The sequence below is a fragment of the Centroberyx affinis genome, unplaced genomic scaffold (genome assembly GCF_046629955.1).
Source record: "Centroberyx affinis isolate AG114_WGS23_722 - 3 ecotype Tasmania unplaced genomic scaffold, CSIRO-AGI_Caff_v1 ptg003220l_1, whole genome shotgun sequence".
NCBI lineage: Eukaryota > Metazoa > Chordata > Actinopteri > Beryciformes > Berycidae > Centroberyx > Centroberyx affinis.
In genome coordinates, this window is record NW_027281255.1 from 265001 (window position 1) to 290589 (window position 25589).

At 46.1% G+C, this 25589-nt stretch overlaps 1 protein-coding gene and 1 pseudogene across 1 annotated transcript in view; both read right to left on the reverse strand.

Moving 5' to 3' along the window:
- Positions 1–22697, reverse strand: part of nav3 (neuron navigator 3) — a 120121-nt gene extending 97424 nt beyond the window's left edge. Inside the window, exons 1-3 of the mRNA XM_071538188.1 lie at positions 22529–22697; positions 16906–17021; positions 2562–2670 (exon numbers count right to left, since the gene is read on the reverse strand). Coding sequence (XP_071394289.1) covers positions 2562–2670; positions 16906–17021; positions 22529–22536 — 233 coding nt within the window. The 5' untranslated portion in view covers positions 22537–22697. The remainder of the gene's footprint in view (positions 1–2561; positions 2671–16905; positions 17022–22528) is intronic.
- The window catches only part of LOC139660120 (neuron navigator 3-like), a 73563-nt pseudogene continuing 70648 nt past the window's right edge, over positions 22675–25589 (reverse strand).

Consider the following 25589-nt stretch of genomic DNA (forward strand, 5'->3'; position numbering starts at 1 on the left):
ACACACACACACACACACACACGCACGTAGACACACCATACATGATGCTAATTTGGTAAGATGATGCACTTTCCATTTATTTCATGCTGACTGTCCTGGTGTCTCTGATGAATGTGAATGGGACCAGTGTTCATAGACCAATCAACACTCCCCTCCCCCGACCCCCCCACCACACACACACACACACACACACACACACACACACACCTCCATCCCAGACCCTCGTCGGTCCCATTGGAATAAATGCGGTGGAAAGACAATGGCGCTCTATTGATCGCGCCTGGCTGAGACTCCTCTGAGGAGAAAAGTGAAAAATAAACACACACACACACACACACACACACACACACACACACACACACACACACACACACACACGCACGTACACACACGCAGACCGCCATCTGTCATGGCTGTCGGCAGCCTGGCCACCATCTTCCTCTGTAAATGGGGCAAAACACACAAAATAATAGACTGAGGGAGAAGGAGAGAGGAGAGCGGAGAGCCGTTGCCCGGGGACTTGACATAAACCAATGGTTATCATTTTGTCTTCGCCTGAGCCGCAGCCTCTCTGCTGTGTGTTGTCAAGACTCTTAATGTTGGCCATGGCTCACAGATGGGACGGTCTTTTAAGGTGTTAGGTGTCCGTCACTCCCGAAAATATCACTGCCTGTGTGCCAGCTGGTGGTGAGGCTGGTGAAGCAGGTTTTTAATCAAACCCAGGGAACGTGGAGGAGAAGATGGCGTGGCGATAGGAGGTTGAGATCATTAACGAGCAGCATCTCCCCGCTGGATCTGTGTGACGGATCGAGCCGGGAGAGTCGAAGATATCAAAACCACAACTGGCTTTTATTTAAGTGCAACGGCTGCACGAGGAAATTGGCTCGGTTAATTGGTGCTGAGACATTAAGCTGTGATCACACAGGACGCTGTTTTGAATACGTCTGTGCCTTATTTTAATTAATTTCAAAGGTTTGCTCTCCTTCAAACTATGTGCTTTATATTCTGGGTGCAGCTCGCTTTGTGGCCAAATTTGAATGTTTCAAGTTAAAGATGAACAGCAGAGTTTTCCATGTAAACAACGTGGATTTGTTTACATTCATAATTTCACTCATACAGACATAGAATATGTTGTTAGACCCCTGATGACTATACTGAATAAATGTATTACCATCAAAGACGTTCGTAAAGTCTTGATTTCTAATGTTTACAAGGCAATAATGTTTACATCCGGATCTCAGTGCAGCGGCTTGAAGAGGAAGGTCCCGCCCCTTCATTTGATTGACAGCAGGCATTTCCACTACTTCACCCATCGGTAATATATCCAATAAATGAGGTACTTTATGTGACTTTTATTTGTAAGCCCTGGTTTGCTTGGGCAATATGAACCTAAACGAACCAAATACAAAAATGCAACAAAATAAACCTTTCTACTGTGGTTCAGACAAAAAGGAAAATAAACTGTGGATGTGATCGCACCCAAAGTCGCTTAAAACTTGATGTTCACAGTGAGCAGAATAGCTGAAGGTGTGTGTGTGTGTGTGTTTGTGTCTCAAAATAACCAGTGGCAGCTGAGTCAGAGCTGCACTGGACCTGAGCTGATTTATGTCTATAGCGGGGTCCAACTGAGATTGCATGATGCATGCAGGAGGCAGGAGGCAGGAGGCAGGAGGCAGGAGGCAGGAGGCAGGAGGGGAGCCGTGCGTTTGAAGCCAAGTTTCAACAGAGTGGGAGAATGTTGCAGCAGTTGGCCAAAACCCAACACACACCAATGCAAATCTAATACCATGGAAAAGCAAAAATAAAAGAGTAAATCACCATTTTTAAATCTGGGTTGTAAGATATACACTACCAGTTAAAAGTTTGGACCCACCTGATTGAATGTTCTGTGTTTTTTTTTATTCTCTTCAAGCCATTTTGATCTAAAGGCTTCTGCTTAAATGCTTGAATGTCCTGATTGGTGGATCTGACTGAACTGGCTTCTGACTCTCTTAGGCAAAATCTGGCGACTGATTTGGCAGGAACAAACTACAGTAGCCTGGCCGCGAGAACAAGGAAGCAACGATGAAAACTGGCTCCTGGCTGTGTTTTTTGGGGGAATGAAACACATCTATTTCTGCATCTATTTCTGCATCTATTTCTGCATCTATTTAATGTACAGTTGGCAGCAGACGGTGAGAAGAAGTGGGCTGGCGGCCGGAAGGTCGCTGGATCGGATCCAATCTGGCTGGGGAATGTGAATGGGAAATCTTGTTGCTGTTCCAATGCTGAAATCTCTCTCTCGTCGTCCCCTTCTCCATGTGTGTATGTGCTAACACACACACACACACACTCCCACACACACACACACACACTCCCACACCCTCCCACTCACTACAACACCCACTTCCCCAACGATTTCATTTCTCTGCGTTTTTATCACTTTGCTTTTGTTTTAGCACTGTGTGAAATGAAGCTAAACGGAACTAAAAATGTACACTAAAGTAACTTAAACTGACAAAAAAAACAAAACACTCCAATCCTGCAACACGTATCGGACTGTACCATGTGTGTGTTCCTACCTGTGGCTGATCTGCGTCCCCCGCAGGCTGGACATGGTTTCTTCCAGGTTCTGCCGCAGGTCGGCGATGTTCTTCACCGTCCGCATGCGTCTCGTCTCTGGGTCTTCTCCTGGAGACACAAAGTTTATGTCAGTGATTCTCAACCTTTTTCATACCAAGGACCCCTGATGTAGTGCAAATTAGGCCCACAGAGCCCCATTTGACCCAAATCTGAGAATATTTGTATTGTTAGATACGATTTTGTCCAGGAGTCAACGACTATTCAATTCAATTCAATGACTGTAGGTAGAGAGATAACTATGGCCAAAATAGTCTACATTGTATTAACTTCTTGTAAATGTCTCTCGGACCCAAATCTGAGAATATTTTTACTGTTAGATATGTCCAGAATTCCATGACTATCTGTATTGTAGGTAGAGAGATAACAGAGAAACTATGATCAAAACAGTCATTCTTCTACATTCTCTAGTTGTATTAACTTCTTGTAAATGAAATAATGCTGAAGTTTAACAATTCATCACTTTGCTGGGGACCCCCTGGAACAACCTCAAGGACCCCTGGTGGTCCCCGGACCCCACGTTGAGAACCACTGGTTTATATGATTTACTGTTTGGACACACACACACACACACACACACTCTGTCCTACCCACCCACACACACACACACACACAACACGCACTCATACCCGCATACACACGCAGTAAGAAGTGATGAGGACATGTGACATATTTCATTGGATGTCACTGAACGTCCCAGCGGGGGAAGGGGGGGTGGAGGGTGGGGGGGTGGGGGGGGCGTCCCGTCACGATGGGACAGTCAGCATGGGTTCGCGTCCCGCAACACCATGCTGACAATCTGAAAGCCGTCCAATAAATCAGCCTGTCAGCCGCACAGAGGCCGCGCCGCACGCACTCCGCCCTGCTTTCACTGAAGAAGAAGAAGAAAGTGGATCATTTTTATTTTATTTTTTTATTAATTTTTTTTTGCAGTATTGACATTTTTCCTTCAGGCGAACGCAGAAATGTCGCGCCGTGACACCGCGCACTACGTCAGTCAGCTGGGGACACAGTCGTGCCTGTGAAAGCAAACTCTGTCGGAGCTCCTCTGCGTCTCTGTCAGGGAAAACGCCATCCACAATCCCTCCACCCCCTCCTCCTCCTCCTCCTCCTCCTCCTCCTTCCCCCACACAGCCATGAAAGCACTTCATATGTTTTATGCACTTCCCTGTGCCTCATTTGCAGATGAAGTGCTCGTTTTACTGAGGCATTAGGCCTATTCTGAAGGAGCGCTGCTAATAAGCACGGGTGGGCATCATCTCAGAGCTGCGAGCTGTGGGCGCAGACCAAAGTATCCGCTTGTCTGCTCCAATTAAGCCTCTCTGTGCTCCTGTCAAGCCAGCCCGTATCCGCAGGCGGGCACCACAGAATGGGTAATTAACAAGTGGCATGAGACACGGGAATGGATGCCGGTCATGCTGGTTTTCCAGTTTTAAGGTGCTTTCAGAGGGAAACTGGCGGGGATGAATGAGCCAGAGCATCTTGTACAATAAGGGGGATAATGTAGTGTGATATTAAGACGAGTGCGGGAAGCTGTGATGCCGTTTTTTTTCCCCGACGCTCTCAGCAATCCAGAATCGAGACAGAAAGCTGCTGTGATTACTGTGTGATTGGGGCAAAGGGGAGAGGCAGCAGTCTAGATGGTAGAAAGGGAGGCTCAGGGTGGAAAGGTTGCAAGTTTGTGAATTCACCAACCCCCCCCCCCCCCAGTGGACCAGGAGGGAAAATTTGGGTGGGAAAAGAGAAGGATTAACGCTCTCCATCGCTCGCCATCGAGAGACTCTCTGGTCCAGTGGAGCGGCTCAGTGCAAAGAGAAGAAGAAGAAGAAGACTGTGGTTGTGCTGGGCAGCTCGGGTGTGAATGTGTTTTATCTGCATGAATATGAAGCAGGTCGGTGCTGGAAAAAAAACAAAAAAAAACATAAATGCTGAGTGAGTTTTCCCCGGATAAATATAGGTTAAAAAAAATCAATTTCAACGTTGAACCTCAAGGCATCAGGCTCAGCTTTCTAGCAAAAAAAAAAAAATTCCGCACGGACTGAAAATAAAAAATCACCTAAATGAAAATACACAGCTTGCAGTCATGAGGCTTTTCCGCTTCTTCTGTTGTCAGTTATAGAGTTCATGTCTGTGTTTTTTTTTTTTTTTTTTTTTTCCACATTGATTGAAGAGAGTACAAACAGAGAACACACTGCCGGTATGCGGTTGATCTCGCACACTGACACCAATCTTCCTGATTTTCGGGCGTAGGCTGTGTTAACGCTGAGCTTTGTTAGAGAGTCGGTTTATTCACCGAGTACAGTAAACGTGAAGCGATGTGCTTAGCTCGGTGACACTGGTGCAGCACTTAGTCAAGTCACTTTTACAGGATGTGTGTCATCGCTTCTAGCTCTTGCCTCTCGTTCTGAAGACTCTCCCTTTCCCTGATTATCATGTATTGTGGTTTTATGTCCAGACCCAGAACTAATCTGCTCAAATCAACAGTTAAATCAACATCAATAGCAAACGTATTTTTAAAAAACTTGTTAGAAGACATTTGATTGTGAGTTAAGGTCAAATGCTTAATTCTACTTGTTTTATACTGTGGTATGCATGCACCATTAAATGTTTCACTAACATTTTCTATTGGTTTGAGCTTGTCCTTAGCTGTTTGATATGTAAGAATCATTGTTTACAGTACAGATGTGACTTATTAATATTTCTACTTGTCTTTCATGCTGTGGGCCATGTCAAAGTGGTTCTAGTTTCTGATTTGACTGTATCCTGGTGTTAAACTTTGCGCATATGCTTTGGATGTATATTGTGTTTTAGTGGGACCCCAGGAAGAATAGCTAATGGGCATCCTTATCAATAAACAATATGTATTTTATCCTCTGTTTTACATGTTCAGCTGTGATTGTTTATTGTTGATGCTGCTGTTTTGTCCGAGTCTCTCTTGTAAATGAAGTGTAGCAACTCAAGAGCAGGGGCGGACTTAGTGATTTGGGGGCCCTGGGCAAAGGCAAACATGGGGCCCCCTGAATCCCAACATTCACCCTTTTTTTTTTTTATAATTTACTCTCTCCTCTTAACAGTTCACAGTATTATCTCTTTAATCGTTTTTTTAAATTTATCTTATCCTGTATTTCTTATCTAATGTCTTAGATATTTTCTATTTTCCACCACTTGCTAAGTTCTTTGCATCTTGCGGAAAATGGTGCAGTGACAAAGCAAAATAAGGTTAAAGTCAAGAGGCAATATTGCGCTAGAAGTTAAGTGGAATAGCCCATTACTACTATAACCTTTTTATTTGAACAAAAACAGGGGTTCTTTTTAGTGTGTCTGTTTCTTTTAAACTGATGAGAAATATGTTTATTTAATAGTATATTGTGGGGCCCTCTGGCTGCTGGGGCCTAAGGTAGTCGCCTACCTTTGCCTAATGGTAAGACCATTCTTACTCAAGAGACTTCCTGGTTAAATAAAGATTAAATAAAAAAACAAGAAAACCGACTCACATAATGACATAAGTACATATTGGCACACATGGCACCGGGCCAGCATGAGCTCACACTGTCATGACTTCCAGAAAAATCCAAACAGAAGAATGAATGGCGGCACACAAAGAAAAAAAAAATCTTCTTAAAATTAAAGCAAGACTTGACCTCAATTATACTGTACGATACCGAACTGTGACCTCACTGGGCAAGGACCGGTCCGGGAATAATTGAGGTCATGTTTTTGCCTTAATTTAAAAAAAAAAGTTTTTTGGCAGAGCGTCCAGTCTGAAGTTTATGTGAGGCTCTGCGGCTCTGCAAACATCAAATATCCTTCCCTATATGACTGCTAATTATAAATCAATACTATTTATGTATGATCTTGCACTGAAACTCACAATGGACTATAATAAATTGTGTGCACAGACACACACAGACCAGTTTTTTGCCTACTATCTTATTCTTGTCATGGTGGAAAAGCCTCTGAAGCAGCATTTAGAGCATCATGGGACACTAAAACTCTCCACTAAAACCCAGACTTTTATACTTTTAGTGTTCGGCTCTTTATTAAGGCAAGAAGACCTCACCTATTCAATGGGAAGGGAAACTGACACACACACATACTCTTTTCCACAAACTCACAGCACTACAGCATTTGACTCTTCCCTTTTCTCTCTCTCATTCCACCTCTTCCCTTTCTCCTCTCCTCCCTGCTCCTCTCCTCCTCCCTTCACCCTGCCCACTTCTAGAAAGATCCAATTACAATCCCATTATAAAGTGACACGAGGAGATTTGGCCCCGGAGCTTCCATCATGGACGGACACTCCACGCAACGTTGAGAGGCGGCCCGAGGCGTGTGTGTGCATTTAAGCATTTTCTGTGCGCGTGTGTGTGTGTTGTGTGTGTGTGTGTGTGTGTGTGTGTGTTTGTGTGTGTGTGTGAGTGATTTGCTGCGGTAATGGAGCAGAGGGCTCACCTGCACTGAGCAAACCCGAGCAAAATTTGCAGTTACGCAGCCGCATCCCACAGGCAAACTGACATATTCCACACAAACAAACACACACATACATGTAGAGCACACACACACACACACACACACACACACACACACGCAGACACAAACAAAGCTAATATTTCACACATTAGTGATGGGATGATATATTGAAATTAAACTTTTTTTTCTTTTTATGTCTGTGATTAACATTAATATTCTGTTTTTTTTTTTATTATTGTCCATGCTTATAAATCTCAATAATAGATCTCAATAACTTTGTAATTTCAATCTTATATTATATTATACTATATTATATATTACATTCTGTTTTTAGGGTGACTCTGTAACATCTGTCCAGGGACTACAGATGAAAAATACACCAACAAATAAATAAATAAATAAAAAAGATATCGCGATACGAAAATGTGACAATACATATCGTGGGGCAGAAAATAGAATCGCGATATTAGCTCCATGTTATTCTGCTGTAGTAATCACAAATGAGACGCTTGACCATCACAATTTCACAAAGCTCTCCATCCAAATTATATTATTGTCACTTTGTAATGACATTTTAAAATTGTTGTTTACATTCTAGCGAGCCAATGCCATCGCTAGAAAGATTTTGTGTCTCAGAAATAAACAGAATTCTGCACATTCTCTCAGATTTTGTTGTCACTGAACTTTTACTTATCACATCGTATCGTGGTTGTATCGAATCGTGAAGCCCATAACGCGTATCGAATCGTATTGTGAGATACGCAGATCATCCCGACACTAGCAGACAAATCCCTTAAACCCCTATTCACAGGCTTCTCATACACAGAAACCTGCTGTGAAACGTATAGCTGTTGTTTCCAGCTCAGCAGAGAGGTGAGCGGCCGGCCGGAGGAGGAAAAAAACACATTCATTTGGATTCAAGCTGCAGTCCTGCTCTTGGCCCGGCGAGGCTGCGGAGCTGCCAAACTGAGACCAGGCCGGGGGGGGGGGGATCGAAAGGGCACACACACACACACACACACACAGAGAGAGAGAGAGAGAGAGAGAGGCACACACATACATACGGTATACCGAATGGCACTTTTCGAGATAAGAGTTGACACAACACAGTGCAAATGACTGCCGTGTGGGACTGACACATTTACACACACACACACACACACACACACACACACCAACGCACAAACACACACACACCAGTGAGTGCCACAGTGCCAGTTCTGCCTGCATCCCTCTCTCTCTCTCTCTTTCTCTCTCTCCGTCCCTTAATAATGCATGTTAGCTGGTACTGATGCCCCCCCGCTCCAGCAGAATACTATTAGGCTGCCGTCCCAGTGCTCCGATACCAGGGAAAGCCTCATTATAACACACAGAAACACACACAGATGCATGAAAACACATGCGAGCCCAAGCTCCAACACATGCCTACACATACATGCCAACACACACACACAGATACACACACACACCCCCCACTGTGATACATAACTGTATCCTTGTTGCGGCATTTTGTCACACACACCTTTAATGAAGCAGTGGTTGTCAATCAGAGCTGTCACTATGAAAAGCCCGCTAATCTAATCTCTCTCTCTCTCTCTCTCTCTCTCTCACACACACACTCCCCCCCCCCCCCCCCCCCGAATGCGTCTCCTAACAGGCGTTGCGGCACATGGAGGGAGCGCTTGTTAATACGTATCAGCGACAAGCGCTCCCCGAGGCTGAAGCGCAAACTGCCACGACAGCAGCCCGATACTTTTAAAGCCAACTTCGCCGGGGTGAAAGAGTTCTTTAAGGAGGTGTAGGGCTTCTTCTTCTTCTCAGCTGTCTGGATACATCTGGCTCTCTCTCACACCGCGCAGAACACACACACACACACACACGCACACACACACACACACACACGCACAGAGGCATGCAAACACACAGGCACTCATAGGTGATCGTGGATATGTATGCACACAAACTTACAAACTTACACACATACAAAAAGCACAATCTTGCACTTGTATGCCTATTTGTGCACACACACACACACACACACAAACACACACACACACACACACACACACACACATACATACACACACACACACAAATGCATGCAAACACACAGGCACACAGGTAATTGTGGATATGTACTGTATGCATACAAACTTACAAACGTAAAAAAAAAACACACACTCTTCCACTTGTGTGCCTATGCCTGCACACACACACACACACACACCCACACACACACACACACACACACACACACACACACATATATAGAGCAGGCACACACAGGTAATCAAGGATATGTTTGCACAAACTCACGTAAAACCCACATTTTGCTCTTGTATGCCTATCTGTGCACACACAAACACACACACACACACACACAAACACACAAACACACACACACAGAAGGGGGTAATATTAAGGTATTGATCCCATCTGCTGTGTGATTCACAGGCGGTGGAGGAGCTGCCAAAGGAGGCAGAGGGCAGAAACAAACAGGGGCTGGGTTTCTGCAGCAGAGGAGTTGTGCCTCTCCTGTAATCCAAACCTCAAGGTATTTCTCTCTTTATGCTGCATCATGCTCCACCTGCTTAAAGGAACTCTATGCAAATCAGCAATATGCCGCTGAGCCCGCCCTGCTGTGCTGCGCATTTTATTTTGCTTTATCCGTGGAGTCACAATAATCGCCCCTGCTGTCGCAACTACGTAGAAAATGATCCGTCTTATCTACTGAACCCCCCCTCCCTCCCCTCCCTCCCCTCCCCTCCCTCCCCTCCCTCCCTCCTTTCCTCTGACATCAAAGCCAGGTTTGTACACGGGTGCTCACCCAAAAACAGCACAAGAGATAGTTACAGTACATCCGGATGCTGGTTGAATTTCACACTGCTGTCGAGGTACAGTGCGGTACCTGTGGGTGTAGGCTGGGTTTTAGGTGCTAGATTCACAGTGCAGCACTTACTGCTGACCGGGAGAGAGCGAGCAGGTGCAGGTGGGAAATATGATGATGTGTGTGTAGGTGAAAGGGAGGGGTTTTCTTTCTGTGGGTGTATGACTTACGTGGGCGAGTGTGTGTGTGTTATGACGTGAGTGTGCGTCTCGCAAAAAAATCCGTGAAATTAGCACGATGTCTTAAAATGCGTTTCCCCCGCCAGGAAAGGATTAGGCGGAGGTAGACACGACTAGAAACAGGAAGTAGTTTGACGTTAGCATAGAGTGGAGGAAGGTAAAGGTGTGGAGGTCGGGTGGGGGGAGGGGGGGGGGCGGATGGAGGATGGGCGGAGACATTTACCTTGAACTCTGACGACCCGCATGCATGTGAAGAAGTTTTCTTTTGAGTGTCATTTTCATTTTCTTATTACACCCTAACCAAAACCTAATTTCAAAAATCAAATTTGCCCTAGCCTTAACCAACATTTTAGTTGCTTAAAGTCCCCATGAAATGAACTGCCATTACTTTTACTTCCAGGAAAACACAGTATCTTTCATGGTGACATCATGCTGCATCAGGAGGCGTAAATTTCTAGATTTCTAACCAATAAAACCATCAGATTTTAGAACAGTCCCGCCCCTCCGCACCCTTCCAACAAATAAAACTGCTTTTGTCTCCCTGACTCGTCTTCCATTGGTTTAGACTTTTGATTGATCCCTCACTGCATTATGTCCTGCCCCAAAATCCTGTTTCAACTGGAAATGCATCAAATCCAGGAAGTAAAGATGCCGTTTCATGAGGTCTTTAAACCTGACCCCAACCTTAACCAAAGCTGTTTTAGTTGCCTAACCTTAACTGAAATTGTTTTACTTGCCCAACAGGTGAAAATGTCGTGTCCGATTTGTGGTATTGTCAAATAATCCTTTCGTGGTGGAAGAACATAATCTTCAAATATATTTGTGTCCCCAACATATAATCTGTGTTTCAGAGTTCGCGCTCATTCCGCGAAACGTGACGAATGTCGGTGTGCACGACTTACGTGGGCGAGGGTGTGTGTGCAGCACCTGCTCCAGGTCGCCCAGCATGGTGAGGATCACCTCCTTGTCCAGCTGAGCCGCTCCCTCGCGGGGGCCGCCCTCCGACGCCTCCTCCTCCGCCCAGATCCCCCCGTCCTTCTCCCCGCCTCCCCGCTTCCCGCCGCCGCCCCTCCTCCTCCCCGAAGCTCCCGACTCCTCGTCCGAACGCCCGCTGCTGCCCTCCTCCTCGTCCGTCCCCGCCGCCTCCTCCCGGGACGCCCGGTGGGGCGGGTGTACGCCGCCGCCGCCGCCGTACGACGCCCGCTGCGCCCGCCCGCCCGCGGCCGTGCACCGCCAGGGCACGGGGATGAGGGAGTGCTCCGACTGAGAGAGCATCTTGGTGAGGGAGAGGGACAGGGAGCGAGCTCTGGTGCCCCTCGCCCCTCCGCCCCTCGCCGCCGCCGCCGCCTCCTTCCTCGGGCTTCCCTGCAGGCTGCCCCCGGCCCGCTGCGGGGGCGACGGGGACGAGGAGTCGTGCGGCTGAGGCGGGCGGGGGGGCGGCTCGTCCAGCTCGAAGGAGTAGACCCGCTGCTCGCCGTCGCTCAGCAGGGTCAGGTTGGTGAGAGAGCGCTGCTTGATCCGGAGGTTGAGGTTGTCGGGCAGCGGCTGGGGGGGGCGCCGCGCCGGGCTGCCGCCTTGGTACACCGAGAACTCCGCTCCGCGCTTCATCTCCGCTCAGCCTTCTTCCCCTCCGTTTTTCACCTCACCTCTCGTGTGAAGCTGAGTGGATCCACCTGTTCGTTTTTTTTGCTTTTCCCTCCCGCTTCACATGTTGGCTGAGACGGGAGAGCGGACGGAGGATAGGAGGATAGGAGGAGGAGGAACTGGAGGACGGAGGAGGAGGTAGAGAGAGGCTGTCCCCGCGTCCCACGCCTCCCGCCCCGGGGTCCGGAGGGCTGGAGGGAGAGGAGGCGCACCGCGAGCCGAGCAGCAGAGAGAAAACCTCCCTCTCAGGCGCATAGGTAGAATCCAGATCCATCCTGGAGCCAGCCCATACTCATCATGGTCAAACGCTGAGACAGACATACGCACACACACTCATTTCCCTACTCCTTCTCCTATCTTCATGCTTTCTCCCTCTCTCTCTCCGTCTCCCTCTCTCTCTCTCTCTCTCTATCTGTCTTTTCGGCTCCTTTCTCCTCCTTCACCACAGTAAGGGGCGTGGATGAACGAGTCGCTCCATCTCCCTTCACATTCTCTCTCTCTCCTCTGCTCAACACTCTCTCTATCTTTTCCCCATTAAAAGGAGGGTCTCTTTCTATTCACCCTTTTTTTTCTTCTTCTTCCTCCACCTCCTGTCTCTCTTTTAATTACCACCTCACCGGCGCACTTCTCCTGCCTCCCTCTCTCTCTCTCTCTCTCTCTCTCTATCTCTCTCTCGCTCGGTCCCTCTCTCCTCTCAGCGGAGAATGATCGGGCGGTGGAGCCGGCGAACAGACTCACATAGCTCTGGGTCTGCCTGTTCATTCCAGCATGCAGCCTGCAATGCTCTCTCTCTCTCTCTCTCTCCCTCCCTCTCTCTCTCTCTCTCCCCTCTCTCTCACTGTCTCTCCAAGCCCCTTCATTCTTTCTCTGTTTTCATCAATCCTCTCTCTCTCTTAATCCCTTTCATTCTCTCACTTTCTGTTTATATTCCATCCTCTCTCTCGAAGTCCCTATCATTTCTCCCTCTTTCTTTCCTTCAATTCTCTCTCTCTCTCTCTCTCTCTCTCTCTCTCTCTCTCTCTCTCTCAGTGTGACAGTGAGTTGTTTGGACAGTGCACCTGTAAGCTCGCAGCTCCTGCTGCACTACGCTAGCCGCTCGACTTAATTAAATGCCGTCTTGAGGAGCTAAACAGCGAGCCTGCAGCTTATCCTGAATCAACAATAAGACCACAGAACCAATATATTCATATCAGTCAACGCAAGCTTCATTAGCACCGTAGCAATTAGCCACAGCTGTCAACCACACATACTATAATCCCAGTTACCAGTAGCTGCTAGTCACTGGAAGCAGTTGCCTCAGAAACCGTAATTGCACATTCACACTGCGAGCAACTTGGTTGATGTGTCGATCTAGTCTGATCGATGGTAAGAGGCTCCCATAATTGCATCTATTTAGTGGTGCAGCTACAAAGTTTTGAACGGGCAAATCATGTTTTTTTTTTTTTTGCTGCTTTGATTTTGCCTAAACACAGCTAGCCAGCAAACGCTAATTAGGCAGCATTAATCAAACAAAAACAGAAACAAACCCCAATAAAATTCCTTCAGAGCTTAGAATCGACACCAACGATGGATGCGACCGTTCACCAAGCAGCGTTTTTTGAGACGTTCGTTCCTGTCGTCTTTCAAATAAAAGTTGAAGAGACGTGGGAAGCTTTGAACGCGCTGGAATCAGCTTCTCGTCCATTTTGCACTCCACAGGCAAATGAAACTAAATCACACAGGTAGGGAAACAAGCAAGTGAGGAAATCTGATTGGCTGTTGACAGCAAAGTTCAATTGTGACCAACTCTCTCTGGTCGCTCAGCTCCATAGGAAATGAATGGACCTCTGGTGACTTGTTGACTTGTTGCTCACAGTGTGAACGCACAGTAACAACCATTAGTGGAGTCTTGCGATGTCTAAACTGGTCGCTCTGTACCATGTTAGCGTTGGCAGTGGTAGAAGTAGTTCCTTGCATTGATTATACACTGTTGGCCATTACAAAAGCTTCCTATATTCTCTTAAATAGCAGATTGCATTCCGATGTCTTCAAACGAAGGCATGAATGGATGAATGGACTAACATTTTTTATGTCTGTGCCGCTTTGATGCTTGGGTATTGTCACTGTTGACGTTGGGCTCAGCCAGTATATGTAAAATGAGTGCGCTTGTCATGTGGTGTTTGTGGTATGCATACGCTTGAAATCTCCTTCTGAAAGAGTCGTTTCTCCCCCCTCTACGGAGAGAGAGTCGGAAAACGGAAGATGCAAAAATGACCATGAAACGTGTGACAACAAAAAGCAAGTGTTTGAAATGGATGCCTAACAAAGAGAACGGTCACTGCAGCAGTCTAATTTTATCCTTCAAATGACGGCCTTTGGAAAAGCCGCAACCCGAGGCAAAATGTCTGGAATGTCACTGCCGACCTGACATCCCCCGAACCTGTAATCACACACTGTTGTTTGTGCACCCTGCATGCTGTGGACACTCAAAAGTCATTCTGGCTTCAGCCTGAACTTGATATCTTACTCCTCATTCAGTTTGATTTTGGTTTGTGTCGGAGTTTCGCTCCAAAAAGCAGATTTGAAAGCAGCATTTGAAAAAACTCCTACTTTAGACACCTACTTTAAAAAAAAAGCAAAAAAATGCAAACTGCTTGTAAATATTTTTGAAGGGTAGCAGGTTACTTAACTTGACAAAAGGATAGCACTTCTACAGATGAGATTCTAAATATTTTACAGATCTTGAGCAATGAATTTCAGGCAATGCAATGCTCTTTAATCTAAAACGGGGATATACAGCCTTGTGGAAATGAACTCTTCCTTTGCAATAGATCCTGTTGAGACAATGGGATTTCTCTGTGCCGGCGGTTTGTGCTGTGATGTTGTGTTGGTTTGACCCTTTCATCCTGCTCCTGGTCAGGAATGTAAGGCTGCGGTCAGCTTCTGTGGTTATAAACTCCTTCAAACGGATGCTTCTGGTCGACTGTCCCTGGATCCTGAACTCTCGGCTGCAGAGGCATGGAGGATATACACCGAGTGGAATTAAAGGAAAATGAGGACAGACGCCGTCCTCTCTCCATGCAAACTAACCCTAACCCTGGCTTTGTTTTTAAACTATGTCGGTTGTATACCCTCATGAACTTGAAATGCAAATGATACTTCGACATAGCCTGGTTCGAGACTCCTGAATCACTTTTCAGATTTTGCTGAGCGATTCTGAGAGTTTGGCGTTTCCCTCGTCAACGGCTTGTTCTCACTCGGAGAAACAATCGAGCCAATCAGTGCCTTTGTGGGCGGGACTAAAGTTTGAACCATTCGTGCAACGGTTTGTCTTTGGCGTTTCGGCAGAATAATATTTGTTGAAATCATCCCCTTAACCAACATATTGTCTTTGCAAAGACGAAATTCATGTCAAAAACGACAAAAATAGTTAGCAAATCAAAAATACCTTGTTCTTATTATAGGATCAGCTGTACAACACCTCTATAATTATGTTTTATAACTTTATTACTAAATGCTCTCACTGACATTAATACTTTAATACTTTTCTATAATCTATGAATGAATGATCCACTTTCATGCTCTGCTTGGAGTATGATCTCCTGATTTTGTATGTCTTATTATTTGATATTTATTGTTTTGTTTTTTTTCCCTTTTGGTATCGTTTAATTATCTTGTTGTTATTTTTTTGTTTTTGTTAAATGTTTTGCCTAATTGTGTTTATATTGTATTTTTGTCGTTGAGGACCCCCTTGAAAACGAGATGGTACATCTCAAGGGGTTTTTCCTAATAAAGAATTTCAATCACAAATACGCCCAGCATCAGTGTAACTGAAAATAACGTAAGAACAGCCAGGAACGTCAGTCACTAGTGATCGGGTTCGGGGAAAATCAACCCCCCCCACACAGAAAACAGCTAACAAGGAGGCAATCTCAGGCTGAATAATGGAGTGGGAACCAAATGGCCATTCAGTCTGAATATCAGACTAGTCCAACAGGATCGTAAACTCAAGAGAGCACAAAATACGATTCCTGTTTTCAAGCGATTCCAACCCTCTATCCTCACAACCGCCACCTTTGCACAATCAATTTCTCTGTCGCCTCAAGCCTTAAAACTCCTCCTTCACCCTGCCTTCATGGTCCTGTGTAGCTTAATGGCTTGAGCGTGGCTCTAACACTGCCGGGGGTTTGGGGCTCTATTCCCACTGGATACGGCTAAAACGTCTGCGCTCATGGTACTGTAAGGCACGGAAATGTCCACCAAATGTCACATATGAGGTAAAACCCAGTAAAAATCATCCCTCGGTTGAGATTGAAAACGGGATCTTCTCCTTCTTCTCCATTTTTCACCTCTGGCGGCTGGTTGTGTATTGTTGGTGTATTGATGATGAGCGGTCACATGACGCGGCGTGGTGGAGTGTAACGAATGGCGACAGCCTGCGAGGACGTAAACAAAGAGCCGCAGATGCTCCCTGCGTCCGCCTGTCAGCGCTGACCTTTTCCCTCCGCTGTGTGAAACCAGCGCGGTACAGGGATCCCCCGGTAAACACACACACACACACACACACACACCGACCCACAAATACACACACACAAGCCAACACTAGCCACACTGCAGTACCCACAATAGCAGCCATCCAAAAAATTGCACTGCAGCCTATTTGTTCTCTAACATTATAAATAAAACTCAATAGGCATAACATAACATAACACTCTTAATCTTGCATATGGCTACTTGCTAAATCAATCTTTGCACTTGAAGCAGTACTACTACTACTACTAATTATAATACATTTGATTTAAGAGAGCCTTTCCCAGACTCAAGGACACTTTACATAGTTCAAGAGTTCAAAAATCAGAAAAATCAAGTTAAAAACATCAGGTAAGCTGCATTAAAACTGCAAAAAATAAAGGACAAAGATAAAAGACTGCAACAACCATGCAGTAAAATGTCTCCATCTGCTATGTCTGTTAAATTCCTACATGACCAACTTTACTAGCAATGAACAAATACCAACACACACACGCATGCGCACATGTACACACACGCCACACACACATATACACACACACACAAATACCACGTATGCAGAGCCCCGGTGTGTGTGTGTGTGTGTGTGTGTTGACCCACCTGATATCTCCTCCAGGCACTGTTTGGCTGTCTTGCTGTAGACCAGCTCTCCCTTGGTGGGGCTGAGGCAGGGGTCGGCCGGGGCCACCATGGTGCAGTCGTTCTCTGAGAAAGTCCTGAGGGCAAAGGGAGCAAAGAACACAAAACACTGTTATCAACCCAAGATCAGCCTCAACCACAGCCAGCAGGCAGCAGGAAACTGAGTAACCTAACTAAAACGTATATGTATGTCTATATGTATGTACTGTATATGTGCGTGTATGTATATATGTAAATATATGTGTGTAGTGATTGTGTATGTATGTGCATATGCGTATATATATGTATGTATATATAATTATATAGTATAGTATTATTATACTATTTATTTTCTGTTTGCCAGGGCTTTTTAAGAAATCTAGGGCAACACTCATCTGCACTGTAATATTTATTTATTTATATCTTTTTTATTTTCTTTTAAATGTGATTTTAATGGACTTTTCACTTTTCTAATCCTCTTGCACTGTCTTTTCTTTTATCTTTCTATTTCACTTGATTTGAACTGCACTAGTTTATTTTTTAAGTCTCAATAAACCAGCAATCATCAATATCAATAGCAGTGTTATAAGGCTGCGAAGTAATATCTGGGACGATCTTAATATTTTTCTGACATCTATTCCCATGGGCTATGTACTGTAGTTATACATTTACTATGTAACTAGCCTAGCCTAAATATGTAAATGTTTTAAAAAAACATAATACATAATTTGTCTGGTAAATGACATTATCAACTCATAAAATGACATATTAAAAAGAAAGAAAGAAAGAAAGAAAGAAAGAAAGAAAGACAGATAAAAATAGATAAGGATAATAATAAAACATAAATAAAAGAAAGAAATAATAATAAAAATGATGTTACATCTACATACAGATGATTTTAAAACAGCTGACAGTGGGAGCACATTTCTAGTGTAACAACCCATGTAAACAATTAGAATATGAATGGCAATCCACACAGGATATGATGTTCACTTAAATATGTCCTATAGTGACAAACACACTGCAGATAGCAGATAATTATAACCTGCTACACGTGTCTGGCTGTACTGTGGTTTGCTTCAGCTCAGCTTTTGTTTACATTTGTGCACACAGCAAGAAAAACATCAAGCATAAGCTATATTTTGCATATTGATGAATAGGGTCCAGTAACTTCTCCCCTCTGCTCCTCTTTCATAACAGAACACTAACCACATACAGACTACTTTACATTTCTATACATATATATTTTTATTAATCAGCGAAAAAAGTTGTTCAGTCCGTTAAAGTCAGTCTGTTGTCTTTGTGTTTCTGAGGTTTTGCAGAAGGACAGAGTCTGAATCCCTGATCTACTTTCTGTTCTGGTCTCAGTTGTATTCAACAGATGGACGTCTCAACAGGGAGGAGGGAACGGTCTCAGATGAAATGTTTTGTGTGGATGAATGCCTGAGTGCCTCTTTGTGTGTGTGTGTGTGTGTGTGTGTGTGTGTGTGTGCAGGAAATGTGTGTTTGTGTGTGTTGTGTGTCCCCCTTTATCGAGCCTGAACCGCATCACGCTCTGCTGTTTGTTTGTTGGCCGGTTCAGAGCAACAAGGTTAGAGAGAGAGAGAGGGTCTTACACACCTTGCATGAGAGATAACACCCCTACACACACACACACACACACACACACACACACACACACACACACACACAGTGAAACACAAGCACATACACAAACAGAGAGTGAAACACCCACAAGATGAAACTCACATACACAGTGAAATACACACACAGGCACAGACACAAACAAACACACACACACACACACACACACACACACACACACACACAGACACACACACACACACACACACACACACACACACACACGCATGTAAACACAGACACAGACACACACAGATACACCGACACCGACACACACACGTAAACACAGACACACACTCGCACACAGTTAAACACAGAAACATCTAAACACAAGCTAGCACCCATGCTAACCCTGCTGTACACACACACACACACACACACACACACACACACACACACACACACACACACACACACCCAGCCACCTGCAGAGCTGCAGATAAAAATTGGCCTCCAAATGCGACGGCAGCATCAGCCGGTGACTTCAGCTCAGGTGAAAACCTGTTTTCTCCTCGCAAAAAAATTCACCAACCACTGCTGCAGGAACCAGTTTGGTTTGGACCCAAAACAATAATATTAATAACAATAATCCATATAATAAAGGTGATTCCTACTCTTACAAAATGATTAACAGCACCACATTAAAATAAATTATGCTGTTTTTTAAAGGATAGAAGGTAAATTCAGTCCAGTATATCAGGTATTCAACATGAGCTTCTATCTGAGTAATAATCTGTGACATTTTTATAATAAATAAAGGAAAAAAGTCCCGGTTCCTCCCACACGGTTTGATTGACAGCTGTCACCACTTCACCCTGCCTCCCTGTGTGTGTGTGTAGGTGTGAACTGACAGAAGCAGAGCGGACAGAAAGCCTCTCTCTATTGTTTCTCATTCTGTTCACGTCCGGGTCGGGTCAGTCCGGGTCGGGTCAGTCCGGGTCGGGTCAGTCCAGGTCGGGACAGCGGAGGAGTCTCTCACTGACACAGCAGACTGCAGCTGCACAGGAACCAGAATCAATGTTGAACACTAACTGCCACAAAGTCCTAATAACAACCGCACTGGTCTATTCCGTTTGGCAGAGAGACACGACAAGATGGAGTGGGCGGAGAGAGAGAGAGAGAGAGACAGAGAGAGAGAGAGAGAGACAGAGAGAGAGAGAGACAGACAGAGAGAAAGAACAAGACAAAGATGCCTAATTGGGCCTAAAATGACGGTAAATTGCAGCACAGCAGGAGGCCTCTCCGCTAAGTGCCAGGCTGCTGACAGCTTCAGCTACGTCAGGTCTGCTAACAAGGAGGAGACACATTTATAGAAGGAGAGGAGGAGGAGGAGGAAGAGGAAGAGCAGGAGGAAGAGGAGGAGGAGGAGGAAGAAGAGGAGGGAGGAGATCAGGAAGGTTACAGATAAATATCCTGCCAGGGAACCCAAATATCCTGGAACAGGGTGAAATGTGACTCTGCACTGCGCAGTTTCATTCCCTGCTGCATCCCACACCTCCAAAAAACACTCCTCCTTTCCTCTTCTACCTCTTCCTTTCCTCCTCTACCTCATCCTTCTCTCCTCTACCTCATCCTTCCCTCCTCTACCTCCTCATTCCCTCCTCTACCTCATCCTTCCCTCCTCTACCTCTTCCTCTCTCCTCTACATCCTCCTTCCCTCCTCTACCTCATCCTTCCCTCCTCTACCTCATCCTTTTCTCCTCTACCTCCTCCTTCCCTCCTCTACCTCATCATTTTCTCCTCTACCTACTCCTTCCCTCCTCTACCTCTTCCTCTCTCCTCTACCTCCTCCTTCCCTCCTCTACCTCATCCTTTTCTCCTCTACCTACTCCTTCCCTCCTCTACCTCATCCTTTTCTCCTCTACCTACTTCTTCCCTCCTCTACCTCTTCATTCCCTTCTCTACCTCCTCCTTCCCTCCTCTACCTCATCCTTTTCTCATCTACCTCCTCCTTTCCTCCTCTAAATCCTCCTTTTCTCCTCTACCTCCTCCTATCCTCCTCTACTTCCGCCTTTCTTCCTGTACCTCCTGATTCCCTCCTCTACCTCCTTTTCTCCTCTATTTCCTCCTTTCCTCCTCTACCTCCTCCTTTCCTCCTCAAAATCCTCCTCTACCTCCTACTTCCCTCTTCTAACTTCTCCTACCCTGTTCTTCCTCAGTCTTTCTACCTCTACTTCCTCCTTTCCTTCTCTCCCTCTTCCTTTCCTCCTACAAATCCTCCTCTACCTCCTCCTTTTTTCTTCTACCTCCTTCTTTCCTCCTCTACCCCCCTCCGTTCCTCCTCTACCTCCTCCTGTGACCCTCCATGTTGCTTGCCGTCCCAGTAGAGGATGCACAGGTGTCAAGTCTTTTTCAATTTCGGTCGGTGGGTGATCTCCTCACTGTGATCACACCCTGTATATGACATCATTGACAAAACTTGAAAAGCACATAAAGTAAACCCAAGAGCGTAAAGGGATTATGAAAAGGAGAATGGGCCTGTTTTAATTCCAAAAGCTCAAATTTGTTGGAATTAAGCCTATATTTAAGAAAATTTATTCACGAACGAAGGCTGAGGAAAAACCTTCATCCAAGCATGTGTGTTATGACTACATAAATCTACCGTAAAGCTGTTTGTTTTAAACATTTTTGGTTTTAAAAACAGATCAAACTTGGCTTCCCTCCTGCCCGGGAAACGACAGGCCGCAACAGTTTTAACTTAAGCTAAACGGTGGAAACGTGCGGGATTAAAGTAACGCTAATGCTCGACTGAGGCAGCACCGAACGTGGCAGAACTGATTCAGCACAACAGAGAGAGAGGGAGAGAGAGAGGGAGAGAGAGAGAGAGAGAGAGAGAGAGAGAGAGAGAGAGAGAGAGAGAGAGGGATTAAGCCTTGTTTAATGGGATTCCTAACTCTCTTTCTCTCCGAGGACAAAAGACATCCCAGGGATCTCGCCTGCTTCCCTCTCTCTTCTTCTTTTTTTTTTTTTTTTCTGGATTACCTCTATACCGTCGAAAAAAATCTGTGTCCCTGCTGGGCAGATTTACCCACACACACACGTCCCGGGCTACGCAACAAAACAACACCGGTTGAACGGAGGAAGAAGGGGAGCGGGATCCTTTCCGAATACCGGTGATGTCTGGATCCTCACATCAAAGATGCAACACAGACAGTTTAATAATAGGCTTTGGCAAGCGGCGGGCGCTGGATGTTAATTTGTTCTTTAATGACTGGGAGGCGATGTGGAGGCGAGTGAGAGCTGCGCAGTGGGGAGCGCCAGCTGATCAGTGGGAGTGCTCCGAGATTTGGTCCTGTGTGTGTGTGTGTGTGTGTGTGTGTGTGTGTGTGCAGGTATGACTTTGAGAAAGAAGGTCAACGCATGGGCCTTTCTGTAAGATGTGTGTGAGAATTACTGTTTTGTCGACTATGATGTTGTTTCTTGCCATGACAAGAAAGGAGAGGGAGAGGGTCCAGTTGGGGGAAAAAGGTGGGTGTGGAGGTGTGTGTGTGTGAGAGAGAGAGAGAGAGAGAGAAGGAGAGAGAGAGAGAGAGAGAGAGAATGTGAGAGAGATAGAGAGAGAGAGAGAGAGAGAGAGAGAGAGAGAGAGAGAGAGAGAGAGAGACCTTCCTAGCCAGAAAGAAATGTAGGGAGAAACTGTCCATCTCTCTATACCTATACCTATTTTATACACTTGCAGGAAAAAAGTGTGTGTGGGTGTGTGTGTGTGAAAGAGAGAGAGAGAAAGAGTGAGAGAGTGAGAGAGAGAAAGAGAGAGAGAAAGAGAGAGAGAGAGAGAGAGAGAGAGACCTTCCTAGCCAGAAAGAAATGTATAGAGATACTGTCCATCTCTCTATACCTATACCTATCTTATACACTTTATTCAATTTATTCTCATTCCCCCAATCTATCCCTGTATCTTGTAGTGCACACACACACACACACACACACACACACACACACACACACAGAGGTGTCTCACCTGTACATGAAGGGGGCCACGGTGGCAGTATTGGGGTGGTTGTGCTGCTGCTGCTGAGGAAGCTGCACTACTCCGTTCCCTCCGAGCGCCCCTCCTCCTCCTCCTCCTCCTCCTCCCCCCCCCACCTCCTCCTCCTCCTCCTCCCATCATGCCGCTGGACCCGGACAGGGCCGAGGTGCTAGTGGAGGAGGTCATGCTGGTCCGTTTGCCCTCCAGACCCCCCAGGGAGCGCTGCATGTAGAAGCTGCCTCCCTGCCCGCCCTTCGTCAGCTTGGCCTTCTCTCCCTCTCCTCCCCGCAGGTTGCCGCTGCTGTTCAGGGCGGCCTGGGTCTGGGTCTGGGCCTGGGTCTGGGTCTGGGTCTGGGACTGACTCTGGGGTTTGGCGGTGGCGGCGGAGGGAGCTTTGAGTCCCGGCTTGGGGATGCCGCTGCCGTCCTTCTTCCCCGACGACGGCTTCCCCCCCTTGGGGATGAGGCTGGCGATCTTGGAGGACTTCTTGGCCTCGGCCTCGCGCTCCTCTTTGGGCGGCGAGCCGGCCTTGGAGGCTTTGCCCGACTTGCTCTTCTCCTCCTTGTCTTTGGGCGAGGACAGGGACTTGGCGGAGGCCTTGGAGGAAGAGGAGGAAGGCGAGGAGGAGGAAGAGGAGGTCTTGCCCGGAGCGGAGAGCGCGGGGCTCTTGGCGGACCCGTGTTTGGCCGTGGCGCCACCGCTACCGCTACCGCCGCACGCCGAGCCCGCAGGCGTCAGGCGTCCTCGCCGTACTCCGACAGGTCGTCCTCCTCCTGCAGCGCCATCTCCGCCACCGAGGGCGAGGCGCGCGAGGCCGAGCGGGGGTTGATCAGGCGGAACTTCTCCAGCATGGATCTCTGCGGCGGCGCCCCGACCCCGACGCCCGACCCCGCCTTGGGCCCCTCGGCGCCGGGCGGCCGGAGGCGCTCGGAGCCCTGCGGCGGCGGCGGCGGGGTGGGCGAGGGCGAGTGCGTGGGGCTGGCCAGCATGGACGAGGTGGCGCTGTGCTTGAGGTTCATGGACTTGCTGCGCCAGGACTTGCCGGCGGTGGGCGAGGGGATGGCAGAGGCCAGCTGCTGCCCGCTGAGGCTGGTGGGGACCGTCCCGCCAACGCCGCTCCCGTTCATGCCGCCGGGCACGGGGATGCCCCTCACCGAGTCTGAACCGGGGAGAGAGAGGGAGAGAGAGAGAGAGGGAGAGAGAGAGAGAAAGAAAGGGAGAGAGAGAGAGAGAGAGAGAGAGAGAGAGAGGATGATCAGGAAACGGGTGTCTATTCGATACATTTGAAGAGCCATATTCAAAAACACAAATCATTACGTAAAGTTCATCATTCAATACCTCTAAAACAGTGATTCCCAACCTTTTTCATATCAAGGACCCTAATTTAGTTCACATTAGGGCCACAGACCCCCATTTGATGAGATTTTGTCTCTCGGACCCAAATCTGAGAATATCTTCATTGTTAGATATGATTTTTCCAGAATTCCATGACTATCTGTATTGTAGGTAGAGAGATAACAGAGAAACTATGATAAAAATAGTCATTCTTCTACATTCTCTAATTGTGTTAACTTCTTGTAAAAAGAAATAATGGCGTAAAGTTTAACACTTCATCAGTTTGCTAGGGACCCCCAGGAACCCCCTCAAGGAACCCTGGTGGTCCGTGGACCCCACGTTGAGAACCACCACTGCTCTAAAATATGCAGGATACAGTCTATTTAAGTGTCAAGGACTGAAGATGCCTGTTACTCTTTAAAAGCTGGTGTAATTTCTTTTAATTTAGTGTTATCATAAAATAATAGTAATAATAAAATAAAGGAATTCCCTGGAACAAAAACTCTTAAGCCTCTTATTTCACACGACAGTTACATTTATTTTTACTGATACGGAGCTGAGCCTTTTCCCAGGCAAAACCAAAAGTTGGGAGCGAACCCTAAAGTTAGGATTATGGCAAACTTTAACAAGTCTTCCCCTCGACTTATATGACACGAGAAACGTCATTTTCAGAAGTCACAAGCGAAACAGTGCGCTGTCTCCTCCACGGTTTCATACTCTTTGAGCTCAGTAAAAGTCAAGTAAAAAAAAAAAGTGAAACTTTCAGAGGATGTGAGTGTTGAATGTAAAAAAAAAAAAAAAGGCCCAGAGCTTATTCCCAGTCGACAGAGTACCGACAGCAAGTTGGGTCAAAAGAAAAAGATTTCACCGTTGTTATTACATTGGTGTCTCGCAGGAGTTTGCACTGGAGTGTGCTCTGCCTTCATGTTCAGACTTCCACCCCCTGATTTACACTTCTATAGAGGCTCGTCACAGGCTGTTCGGAGAGTGGATACCGGCTATGAGGGACAGGCCACCATGTTGGAGGAGTGACAAAAGAGAAAAAAAATGATTGTGACACCGTTTATATGCACAGAGAATCCCGGTTTTAAAGGTATAATTCACCCTCGGATGCTCTCACACTACTGGATCCCATCAGTCTGTGAAGTTCAATACACTCTGCGACTTCTTTTACATCACTTCTTAAAACTCATTTTTATACACTTGCTTTTATGTGATCTCGTCTTTTTTATCGTCTTTTTTATCTTTTATCGGCTTTTTATTGTCTCTTTATCGGCTTTTTATCGTCTTTCTATTGTCTTTTATCTTTTATCTTAACTCTTAATTTTATCTTACTTTTATTCTATTATTTTATTTATTTTGCTTTTCATCCTATGATTATACCACTATTTACTTGAATGTTTGCTCTTTTCCACCTCTGTCCTATGAATTTAATCCCTGTTCATTATTGTTTTATCGCCTTTTAAATTCATAATTTGAGTATTCTGCTTTTATTTTGTCTGTCAAAGCACTTTGTAAACTCTGTTTTAAAGGTGCTATATAAATAAAGTTATTATTATTATTGTTATTATTATTATTATTATTATTATTCCAGGAGTTATTTTGTGATCAAAGTGTTGTAATTTACTTTTTTGGTGAACCCACTTTCCCTCAACCTGCCTCGTCTACTTCTACTACTTCAGTTAGTGGTTTCCTACGTTTCCCAGAATGCCTTTCC